General features: G+C 48.9%; 1 protein-coding gene across 3 annotated transcripts in view; it reads left to right on the top strand.

The window, feature by feature from the left end:
* The first annotated feature begins 1,311 nt into the window (after positions 1–1,311).
* LOC120296641 (WW domain-binding protein 11-like) overlaps positions 1,312–12,252 on the top strand; it is a 75,037-nt gene continuing 64,096 nt past the window's right edge. For 2 of the 3 annotated variants that reach the window (XM_039318492.1, XM_039318491.1), the window contains exon 1: positions 1,312–1,617. In XM_039318492.1, coding sequence (XP_039174426.1) covers positions 1,318–1,617 — 300 coding nt within the window. In that variant the 5' untranslated portion in view covers positions 1,312–1,317. The remainder of the gene's footprint in view (positions 1,618–12,252) is intronic. The other variant, XR_005553546.1, reaches the window with a different exon arrangement.

Below are 12,252 nucleotides of genomic sequence, written 5' to 3'. Positions count from 1 at the left end.
TACCAAAAGGTGTTTTCTGCAGGAGGCCACTGGACTTTCTGGTTTTCCTTTGAAGACGTTTCGCTTCTCATCCAAAAAGCTTCTTCAGCTCTGACTAGATGGTGGGGAAGGGAAGGACTTGTACTTATATTTTTTATATTTATGTTTCTATTTGTAGAATAGAATAGAATAGAATAGAATAGAATAGAATAGAATAGAAGCTGGAAGGGACCTTGGAGGTCTTCTAGTCCAGCCCCCTGCTCAAGCAGGAGAACCTATATCGTCTCAGACAGGTGAATGTCTAGTCTTTTCTTAAAAATAGAATAGAACAGAACAGAACAGAATAATAGAGTTGGAAGGCACCTTGGAGGTCATCTAGTCCAACCCCCTGCTCAGGCAGGAGACCCTACACCAGTGATGGTGAACCTTTTAGAGACTGAGTGCCCAAAATGCAACCCAAAACCCACTTATGCATCATCGAGTGCCGGGTGGGTGTGGCCCATTGGCTGGGTGTGTCCTATGGGCTGGGCCTGCCCAATTGGGTGGGCGTAGCTGGAGTAGTAAGGGCAGACTGGGTGGGACTATAAAGTTCAATCAATCAATTCCAACTTTGCAAGATCTTTTTTTTTCCCACGAGAAGTTGAAATTGACTGAGTCTTTTTTTTTTTTTTTTTTGCACATGGCAGCGGAGGCCTAAAGGGAAAAGGTTTTTATAAAACCCAGCTGAAGGCCTAGTACTGGGGTGACGGCGTGCATGCCCACAGAGAGGGCTCTGAGTGCCGCCTCTGGCATCCGTGCCATAGGTTCGCCACCACTGAACTAGACTATTTCAGACAAGTGGCTTAAAAACTTCTGGTGTTGGAGCATTCACTGCTTCTGGAGGCAGGTTGTTCCATTGGTTAATTGTTCTAACTGTCAGAAGTTTCTCCTTAGTTCTAGGTTGCTTCTCTCCTTGGTTAGTTTCCATCCGTTGCTTCTTGTCCTGCCTTCAGGGGCTTTGGAGAATAAGCTGACCCCCTCCTCTTTTTTGTGACAGCCGCTCAAATACTGGAAAAGTGCTATCATGTCACCCCTCGTCCTTCTTTTAATTAAACTAGACACAAACTAGACATTTGCAAACGACTAGGAATAGAAAACCTTCCACTCCCCTCCATTCGGTCAGAGCTGAAGAAGCTTCTGGGAGGAGAAGGGAAACGTCTTCAAAAGAAAAGAAGAAATTCCTGCAAAAAGCTGCGCCGCGAATAGAACTGGGGAGCAGACAGGACAGCAGCTCTGCGCCCCTCCAGACCAGCCTCCCGGGGGCGGGGGGGGGTGACTACCGAGCCTATCGCTCCCAGCATGCCTGGGCAACGCAAAGGCCGGGCAATGGGTGGCAGAAGCGGGCCGAGCAGCGGAGGCTGCCCCGGGGCCCGGCTCGGAGTCGCCGTCCGGGGCAGAGGAGCCGAAACGGCGGGCTCCCTTCTCCGGACGGCCCAGGTCCTTCCCGCGGGCGGAGCGACGGCGAGGCAGGGCGGAGGCTGCGGGCGCCCTCCCGTCCGCCGCCGCCCGGCTGCTCCTCCTCCTCGGCTGCCGCCGCCGACACCGCCGCGTCGCCGCCCGAGGCTCCCCGGGCCCCGCAGCCGCCTCCGCCCGGCGCAGGTACGGGCGCGTCTCCTCCGGCTGGGCGCGCGGGCGAGCGGCGGGCGCCCGGTTGCAGAGCCTCGCCCTGCGGAGCCGGACCGGGGCGCGGGGCCTGAGCCCCTCCGCGGGCGGGGGGGAGGGCGGGGCCATTGGCGGGAGGGAGGGGGGGCTCGCGGCTCGCTCCGGGAGGGGCGGGGGTGGGGGGGGACAGGGGAGGGTTGGGGGCGCTCCGGGCTGCAGCGCCGGCGGAGGGCGCCGCTTGGGGGGGGGCGGTGGCTGGGCTGGCCCTCCTGGAGCGCCCCTCCCCCCTGCACCCCTCGGGCCGCCCCCCCCGCAGCGGCGGGGAGGGGTCCCGCGGACCCCACCCCACCCAGGGCTCTGCCCAGCGCTGGGGCTGCCCTGCCCTTCTTCGCCTGGGGCAGGGAGCGGACGCCTTTGGCATGGAGGAGGAGGAGCGAACGGGAGACGTTGGGGACTAGCGCCCTGCGAAGGCAGTTGAGGGACTGGAAGCTATCTCTCGTTTACCTACCCACCCACCCACTACCTGTCCACCCACTTACCTACCTGGCTGACCCCCTGCCTGCCTGCCTGGCTACTTATCTACCCCTCATCTACTTACCTGCCCATCTGCCCACATGCCTACCTACCCAGCTACTTGCCAACCTATCCACTCACCTACCTGCCCACCCACTTGCCTAGCTCCCTACCTATTCACCCACCCACCTGCCTATCTACTTACCTGCCCATCTGCCTACTTGCCTACTTACCTGCCCACCTGCCTATCTAGTTACTTGCCCACCTGCCTACCTACTTACCTGCCCATCTGCCTGCCTGCCTATCTACTTATCTGCCCATCCACTTTCCTAGCTCCCTACCTATTCACCCACCCACCTGCCTATCTACTTACCTGCCCATCTGCCTACTTACCTGCCCATCTGCCCACCTGCCTATCTAGTTACCTGCCCACCTGCCTACCTACTTACCTGCCCATCTGCCTGCCTGCCTATCTACTTACCTGCCCATCCACTTTCCTAGCTCCCTACCTATTCACCCACCCACTTGCCTGCCTACCTACCTGCCCTCCGAACCTACCTACTTACCAACCCAGCTGTCTACCTCCCCACCCACGCACTTATCTAACCACCCACCCAGCTGCCTATATACAGGTTGTCCTCGACTTATGATCATAGTTGAGCCCAAACTCTCTGTTGCTGAGTGGAGAAATTGGTGAAGTGAATTTTGCCCCGTTTTACGACCTTGTTTGTTAAGTGAATCCCTGCAGTTGTTAAGTGAGTCACGCAGCTGTTAAGTGAATCCACCTTCCTCACTGACTTTGCTTGTCAGAAGGGGATCACGTGACACACACACATCCCCGGGATACTGCAACCGTCATAAATATGAGTCAGCCACCCAGCGTCTGAATGTTGATCACGGGATTGTAGGGGGATGGTGCAACGGTCGTAAGTGTGGAAAAACTTTCAGTGTTGTCGTAACTACGAACGGTCACTAAACGAACTGTTGTAAATCGAGGATGATCTGTACATGTTTATCCACCCACCTACCAACATGTTTAATTCAGGCCACACACGATTTGGGCATGTTCCAGCCAAGAGTGGGAACTTAATAAGGGGGGGGGGGCAGAATCCTGATCCCCAATGCTGGCTTGATAGTTTCCTACCTCCTCACCCCCCCCCTCCAAATTTCAGAAGACCCGGATTCTACCCCTAGAATTGAGACGGGCACCCCATGTGGAAGGAATCCGGATGGGAAAATTGCGTCTGATGTGGTTGCATTCACACAAAATGCTTGGCCTGATTCCCAAACCTGTTCAGAAAACTAAGGTTAAAGCTAACCTAAATTTATGTCTGCATACTAGCAGTCCTTGGTTTACATGAGCACTATTGGGGGGGGGGAGGCAGAATTTCCGTTGCTAAACAAAACAGTTGTTAAATGAGTCACGTCGAATTTTATGACTGTTTTTGACGGGGTTGTTTTAAGTCAGGGGTCTTCAAAATTGGCCCCTTCATGACTTGTGGACTTCAACTCCCAGAATTCCCCAGCCAGCATGGGGGAACTACAGCCCCTTCATGACTCGCGGACTTCAACTCCCAGAATTCCTTAGCCAGGATGGGGGAATTGTGGCCCCTTCATGACTCGCGGACTTCAACTCCCAGAATTCCTCAGGCAGCATGGGGGAACTATGGCCCGTTCATGACTTGTGGACTTCAACTCCCAGAATTCCTCAGCCAGCATGGGGGAACTGTGGCCCCTTCATGACTCGCGGACTTCAACTCCCAGAATTCCTCAGCCAGCATGGGGAAACTGGCCCCTTCATGACTGGTGGACTTCAACTCCCAGAATTCCCCAGCCAGCATGGGGGAACTACAGCCCCTTCATGACTTGTGGACTTCAACTCCCAGAATTCCGCAGCCAGCATGGGGGAACTACGGCTCCTTCATGACTTGTGGACTTCAACTCCCAGAATTCCTCAGGCAGCATGGGGGAATTATGGCCCCTTCATGATTTGCGGACTTCAACTCCCAGAATTCCTCAGCCAGCATGCCTGGCTGAGGAATTCTGGGAGTTGAAGTCCACAAGTCATAAAAGGGCCTAGTTTGAAGATCCCTGTTTTAAGTCTTGCTTTATAGTGGAAGCCAAATGACGGTCACATCACTCTGGAAGGCTGAAACCGTCATAAATACACCCCAGTGGCCAAGCGCCTTACATTTTGAACCCGTGACCTTGAGGAACGTTGCCGGTTATAAGTGTGAGGACCAGACCTAAGCCACTTTTCTCAGTTACGGTCACTAAATGAATGCCCTTGTTCTGGAAAGACGGGGAAGTCAGCATGTTTTGTGTTGTTGTTTTTTTCTTTCCTCTTTTTTTCATTCTACACTCCTCCCCTCCTTTTAAAAACATCTTTATTTTCACTGTATTTTAAATCTCCATCAAAACACAAAACGAGAGGGGAAAAAAATAATAACTTGCAAAGCCTGCTGAACAGGAAAAAGAGAGGAGGTGGCAGGCCAAACGCATCTTGGTTTAGCTGCCCGGAAAAATCTTGGCCTCTTTGCGGTTGATGGATTTTAGAACATGATGTTGGATTGTTTTTTGTTTGTCTTTTGACCTGGTTTGCTCCCTTCCTCTTGTAAACGGAAACGGAAACCAGAGCAAACTGGGAGAGCCGGGATGGGGGGGGGAGTGGATTTTGGATGCAAACCGATGCTAGGAATTCAGGTGTGCTGAAAAGACGCAGTGTGTGTGTGTTGATGCATACTGATAGTCCTCAATCAATCAATCAGAATAGAGCTGGAAGGGACCATTGGAGGTCTTCTAGTCCAGCCCCCAGCTCAAGCAGGAGAACCTATACCGTCTCAGACAAGTGGCTGTCCAGTCACTTCTTAAAAGTCTCCAGTAATGGAGCGCCCACAATTTCTAGTGGCAAGTTGTTCCACTGGTTAATTGTCCTCACTGTCAGGAAGTTTCTCCTTAATTCCAGGTTGCTTCTCTCTTTGGTCAGTTTCCAACCATTATTTCTCGTCCTTCCCTCTTGTGCTTTGGTGAACAACCTGACCCCCTCTTCTTCTTTGGGGCAGCCCCTCAAATACTGAAAAACTGCTATCATGTCTCCCCTATTCTTTTCTTTAAACTAGCCAAACCCAAGTCCCGCAGCCGTTCTTTGTATGTTTCAGCCTCCAGGCCTTGGATCATCTTAGTTGCTCTTCTCTGAATTTTTTCCAAACTCTCGACATCCTTTTTGTGATAGGGTGACCAAAATTGGCTGCAGTATTCCAGGTGTGGCTTTTACTAAGGCTTTATAAAGCAGTGCTAATACTTCACATGATCTTCATTCTATGCCTCTGTTTATGCAACCCAGGATTGTGTTAGCTTTTTTGGCTGCTGCCGCATACGGCTGGCTCATGGTCAAGTGATCGTCCACTAGGACTCCGAGGTCCCTCTCACCTTCCCAAGATCTTGGACAGGCAGATATTCTTGTCCAACAATAGAAAAAGTTTCATCCCAGGATGTCAGCTATTCTGAGCCCAGCTGCCTTTTGCAATTGACCGATGCTGATGTTGTCAATGCCGGCGGGCTTCAAGTGCTTATTCTTATGGCAGCTCGTCTTCGCCTTACGACCGCAGCTGAGCTCAAAATTTATGTTGCTGAGTGAGACGCTTGTTGACTAAATTTTGCCCCCATTTGATGACTTTTCTTGCCCTTGTCCTTAAGTGAATCATTGCAGTTGTTAAGTGAGCAACAGGGCTCGTTAAGTGCATCCGGCTTTCCCCGCTGGCTTTGCTTTCAGAAGATCGCAAAAGGGGATCACGTGACCCCCATCCCGGGAGACGCTGCGACCGTCGTAAATACGAGCCAGTTGCCCAGCATCCGAAATGTAAATCACTGCAACAGTCATAAGTGTGAAAAACGGTCACCGGTCACTTTTTTCCGTGCTGTTGTAATGGATTGGTCATTAAGCGCAATGTCGTAAATCGAGAACTAACTGTAGGCCAGGTCCAAGGACAGGACGCATCCAGACCCCTCCCTTCCAAGGGCAGACACACACACACACACACACACACACACACACACACACAGTTTTCCCATATGTGTGCAACACACACTCGCAAAAGGCCTTGGAGGGAGAGGATTGGAATCCTTGGAACCTGATTGCTTCATTTTACACCGGGAAGTTTTTCTCCGGCAAGGCTGGATGCCCTAATATGGAGCTTTCCCAAAAGCTTGTCGCTCGCTTTGCACACTTGCGTAGCTCCGGCTGTGTCAGCATACGCTCGGCATTCGTGACGGGCTGCGGATTCCCTCCCTGGCCATTTGAACAGAATAACAGAGCTGGAAGGGACTCCGGAGGTCTTCTAGTCCAGCCCCCTGCTCAAGCAGGAGAACCTATATACCATTCCAGACAAGTGACTGTAATAATAATAGTAGTAAAGTTGGAAGGGACCTTGGAGGTCATCTAGTCCAACCCCCTGCTCGGGCAGGAAACCCTACACCATTTCGGACAAATGGCTGTCCAGTCTCTTCTTAAAAACTTCCAGTGTTGGAGCATTCACTGCTTCTGGAGGCAGGTTGTTCCACTGGTTAATTGTTCTGTCAGGAAGTTTCTCCTTAGTTCCAGGTTGCTTATCTCCTTGATTAGTTGCCACCCGTTGCTTCTTGTCCTGCCTTCAGGTGCTTTGGAAAACAGCTTAATTCCCTCTTCTTTATGGCAGCCCTTGAGATATTGGAACACTGCTATCATGTCCCCCCTTGTCCTTCTCTTCGTTAAACTAGACATCCCCAATTCTAGCAACCGTTCCTTATATGCTTTAGCCTCCAGTCCCCTAATCATCTTTGTTGCTCTTCTCTGTACTCTTTCTAGAGTCTCAACATCTTTTTTACATCGTTGTGACCAAAACTGGATGCAGGATTCCAAGTGTGGCCTTACCAAGGCATTGAAGAGTGGTATTAGTATTTCACGTGATCTTGATTCTCTCCCTCTGTTAATGCAGTCCTGCACTGTGTTGGCCTTTTTGGTCTTTTTAGTCTCTTCTTAAAAACCTCCAGTGAGGGAGCGCCCACGATTTCTGGAGGCAAGTTCTTTCATTATTTAATTGTCCTCACAGTCCGAAATTTTCTCCTTAGTTCCGGAATATAGAATACCAGAGCTGGAAGGGACCTTGGAGGTCTTCTAGTCCAGCCCCTCGCTCAGGCAGGAAACCCTATACCATTCCAGACAAGCGACTGTCCAGTCTCTTTTTAAAAACCTCCAGTGATGGAGCGCCCACGATTTCTGGAGGCAAGCAGTTCCGCTGGTTAATTATCCTCACTGTCAGGAAGTTTCTCCTTAATTTCAGGTTGCTTGGAATATAGAATAGAGTAGAGTAGAGTAGAGTAGAGTAGAATAGAATAGAATAGAATAGAATAGATATGGAATGGAATGGAATGGAATGGAATAGAATAGAATAGAATAGAATAGAATAGAATAGAATAGAATAGAATAGAATAGAATAGAATAAGGAATAAATACAAACAGGAATAGAATAGAGTAGAGTAGAGTAGAATAGAATAGAACAGAACAGAATAGAATAGAATAGAATAGATTAAGGAATAAATAAAAACAGGAATAGAGTAGAGTAGAGTAGAGTAGAGTAGAGTAGAGTAGAATCGAATAGAATAGGAGCAGAGCTGGAAGGGACCTCAGAGGTCTTCTAGTCCAGCCCCCTGCTCAAGCAGGAAACCCTATGCCAATTCAGTCAAATTGTCTGGGTCTCTTCTTGAAAACCTCCAGTGTTGAAGTACCCACAACTTCTTTCCAGGATCTGACAGGCCGCATAGCCAGACAATGTTTTCATCCGAGTGGGGGAGAGAGAGCTGTGACTTCAAATGGAAAAAAAAAAACTATGAAAGGCAAAAGGAAACCTGGCATCAGTTATGACTCTTCAGACTGAGGGAGGCTGGTGCCACTGAGAGTACAAAGTGGGATCCGAGACTGGCAGCTCCAATCTCCTGATGTGCATTCAGATCAGGACGAATTTATTTGGGCAAATTTATTTATTTATTGAATAGACTAGACTAGACTAGACTGGAATAGAATAGAATAGAAAAAATGAATAGAATAGAATAGAATAGAATAGAATAGAATAGAATAGAATAGAATAGAATAGAATAGAATAGAATAGAATAGAAAAAATGAATAGAATGGAATGGAATGGAATAGAATAGAGAAATTAGAATAGAATAGAATAGAATAGAATAGAATAAAGAATAGAACAGAACAGAACAGAATAGAAGGAATTGAGAATAGAATGGAATGGAATGGAATAGAGAAATTAGAAAAGAATAGAGAAATTAGAATAGAATACAATAAAGAACAGAACAGAAGGAATGGAGGATAGAATAGACTAGAGTAGAATGGAATGGAATGGAATAAAATAGAATAGAGAAATTAGAATAGAATAAAGAATAGAACAGAACAGAAAAGAATAGAATAGAATAACACAGTTGGAAGGGACATCGAAGGTCTTCTAGTCCAACCCCCTGCTCAAAGCAGGAGACCCTACCTTTTCAGACAAATGGCTGTCCAGCCCCTTCTTGAAAATCTCCAGTGATGGAGCACCCACAACTTCTGGTGGCAAGTAGTTCCACTGGTTAATTGTTTCTCCTTAGTTCTAAGTTGCTTCTCTCCTTGATGAGTTCCCATCCGTTTCTTCTTGTCTTGCCTTCAGGTGCTCTGCAGAAGACGTGGACCCCCCCTCTTCTTTATGGCAGCCCCTCAAATATTGCAAGGCTGCTATCCTTTTACCCCTGGTCTTCTCGTCATTGGATTAAGAGGCAGTAACAAACGAGTGCAATTGGCTTTTGGAAAAAAAGCATCTTTGGAGCGCATAAAAAGCATGTGCAAAGTCAGCTGCTCAGGCTTGACTTGAATAACAAATTGCATTGTGCAGTTGCCAGTGATCCCCCAAAGAGTTGCTTGCAATGCTTTTGTGACTGTTTTAGAGGAATCTCTCTCTCTTTTTTAGCTGGAAGGACTGGTGACTTTACGTAACCTGGGCAGGGACGCAATGCATGTGGTATCACAGTGGTTGTGTTCACACCAGCGTGGGAGAAGACGTAGTGTTTGCTTTCACTCCTGCTAAACTTGGATCAGGAACCCTGGTTTAGTTCCTTGGTGGCTTAATCGGTTGTGTGAATACAGCCACTTGGCTGGATGGAGAGTCTAGCCTTGGTGCCAACCTGGAAAATGCATAAATTTGACAACTGGGTGAGCTGTGTTGTGTAGCCGCAACAGGCAGGAGAAGCCAGGTCTCACAATGAGGTGTTCATTTCCTACAAGGGCCTTTAGCTTTCCTTCCTTTTAAGGGTTTTGGAACAAAATGAAGGATTCTCGTCCTTGTTCCCATTTTTGCCCGTGGAATTTCTCCAGCCAGGTTATTTATGCACTTTTATTTATTTTGTTAGGTTTTTATGTCGCCTCTGTTTCTTTATAAATAATTCAAGGTGCGAACATGCCTAAGGCGGGACTAGAACTCACCGTCTCCTGGTGATTGGCCCAAAGTCACCCAGCCAGGTTTCATGCCAAAGGCGGGACTAGAATTGACCATGTCCTGGTGATTGGCCCAAAGTCACCCAACCGGCTTTCGTGCCTAAGGCGGGACCAGAACACACTGTCTCCTGGTGATTGGTCCAGAGTCACCCAGACAGCTTTCATGCCTTAGGCGGGACTAGAACTCACTGTCTCCTGGTGATTGGCCCAAAGTCACCTAGTTGGCTTTCATACCTAAGGCGGGACTAGAACTCACTGTCTCCTGGTGATTGGCCCAGAGTCACCCAGCCAGCTTTCATGCCTTAGGCGGGACTAGAACTCACTGTCTCCTGGTGATTGGCCCAAAGTCACCTAGTTGGCTTTCATACCTAAGGCGGGACTAGAACTCACTGTCTCCTGGTGATTGGCCCAGAGTCACCCAGCCAGCTTTCATGCCTAAGGCGGGACTAGAACTCACCATCTCCTGGTGATTGGTCCAAAGTCAGCTAGCCAGGTTTTATGCCAAAGGCAGGACTAGAACTCCCCCTCTCCTGGTGATTGGTCCAAAGTCACCCAACCAGCTTTCGTGCCTAAGGCGGGACCAGAACACACTGTCTCCTGGTGATTGGTCCAAAGTCACCCAGCCAGCTTTCGTGTACAGGTAGGCCTCAACTTAACCACAGTTTGTTTAGTGACTGTTCAAAGTTACAGTACTGAAAAAAGTGACTTATGATGGTTTTTCACACTGCTGCAATTCCTGTGGTCACATGATCAAAATTCGGACACTGTGCAACTGTCTCAGGCCAAGCAAAGTCAATGGGGAAACCAAGTTAACTTACTACCTGCAGCAATTCACTTACCAACGGTGCAAGAGAGGTTGTTAAAATGGGGCAAAACTGACTTAATGTCTCACTTAGCAACGGAAATTTGGGGCCACAGGTTGAGGACTGGTTGTATAAGGCAGGATAAAAATCAAATCAATATATAATAATAAATAATAACAATAAAGTTGGAAGGGACCTTGGAGGTCATCTAGTCCAACCCCCTGCTCAGGCAGGAAACCCTACATGTAAAAAGGTGGAATCCCAGTTTTCCTTTTGCAAGATCTTACGATTGGATTTGTGCTGACGGGCCCCTCCCTTCCGATGGACAAGATTTATTTGATTTTTTTTAACCAGTGTAGAAACTCAGGAGAACCTGGAAGGGTCTCTAGAGATCATCCAGTCCAGCCCGCTGGGTGATTCGCAAGTCACAGTTCCTTTCAAGCCTCCTGCTTCAAAATCCCAAAGCCGGGCAGATTTCTTTGCTGTGAAACAATGAGGTTGGGAATTTTTCCTAATATGTCCTGGATTTGGACCCCCGGCTTTGCCAAAGGCTTCTCAAGCCTTTTATAGTGAGGTTTATTTTCCTGTGTTTTTTTTTTTTTAATGCAAATTTAAAACTGGTGCAAAAAAAAAAAAAAGGTTTGGCTGACTTGCAGAGGACCAGAGGGTTCAAAGGCGTCCCTGGCCCAAGGACGGACCTTGGAGAAGGACAGAAGGGCTGTGTTGCTCTTTAGACAGCTACTCCTAGCCCAGGGGTAGGCAAACTTGGTTCTTTTATGACTCACGGACTTCAACTCCCAGAATTCCTGAGACACCATGGGGGAACAATAGCCCCTTCATGACTCGTGGACTTCACTCCCAGAATTCCTCAGCCAGCGTGGGGGAACTAGGGCCCCTTCATGATTTGTGGACTTCAACTCCCAGAATTCCTCAGCCAGCATGGGGGAACTATAGCCCCTTCATGACTCGTGGACTTCAACTCCCAGAATTCCTGAGCCAGCGTGGGGGAACTATGGCCCCTTCATGATTTATGGACTTCAACTCCCAGAATTCCTGAGCCAGCATGGGGGAACTATGGCACCCTTCACGACTCGTGGACTTCAACTCCCAGAATTCCTCAGCCAGCTGTGCTGAGGGGGAAAGAGAGAGGTTTCCAAGCTGAGCCATGCTGGCTCCGGAATTCTGGGAGTTGGTCCACAAGTCATAAAAGAGCCAAGGTTGCCTACCCCTGGCCTAGGCCTATGGACACAATTGAGGCCAGAAGCTTTAAGGCCGTTGTTAAGTGAGTCACATCCAATCTTACGAGCTATTTGCATGGCTGTTAAGCGAAGCACGCAGTTGTTAAGGGAAATCACATGGCGGTTAAATGAATCCAGCCTCTCCCAATGTGTTTTCTTTTCAGAAGCTGGCTGGGAAAAAGGTTGTAAAGAAGGAGCCTGGTTTGGGGTTAAAACACAAACTAGAAAGTGGGCAATGGGGAGTTCTAGTCCTGCCTTAGACATAATAGCCAGCTGGGTGACTTTGGGCCAATCACCAGGAGATGGTGAGTTCTAGTCCTGCCTTAGACACAAACTCAACTGGGTGACTTTGAGCCAGTCACCAGGAGACGGAGAGTTCTAGTCCCGCCTTAGGCATGAAAGCCAGCTGGGTGACTTTGGGCCAATCACCAGCAGACGGTGAGTTCTAGTCCTGCCTTAGTCATGAAAGCTGGCTGGGTGACTCTGGAACATCATCAGTGCTAGAAGGGGATGGTGTGTGAGGACGACGAGGATGATGATGATGTGGAAGACTGTGGCATCTTTGGTG

This window comes from Crotalus tigris, unplaced genomic scaffold (genome assembly GCF_016545835.1).
Source record: "Crotalus tigris isolate CLP2741 ecotype Arizona unplaced genomic scaffold, ASM1654583v1 scf7180000021401.42387113347:515327, whole genome shotgun sequence".
NCBI classification, from domain to species: domain Eukaryota; kingdom Metazoa; phylum Chordata; class Lepidosauria; order Squamata; family Viperidae; genus Crotalus; species Crotalus tigris.
The sequence above is the reverse complement of the archived record's forward strand: the minus strand, read 5'-3'. Positions and strand labels throughout refer to the sequence as shown.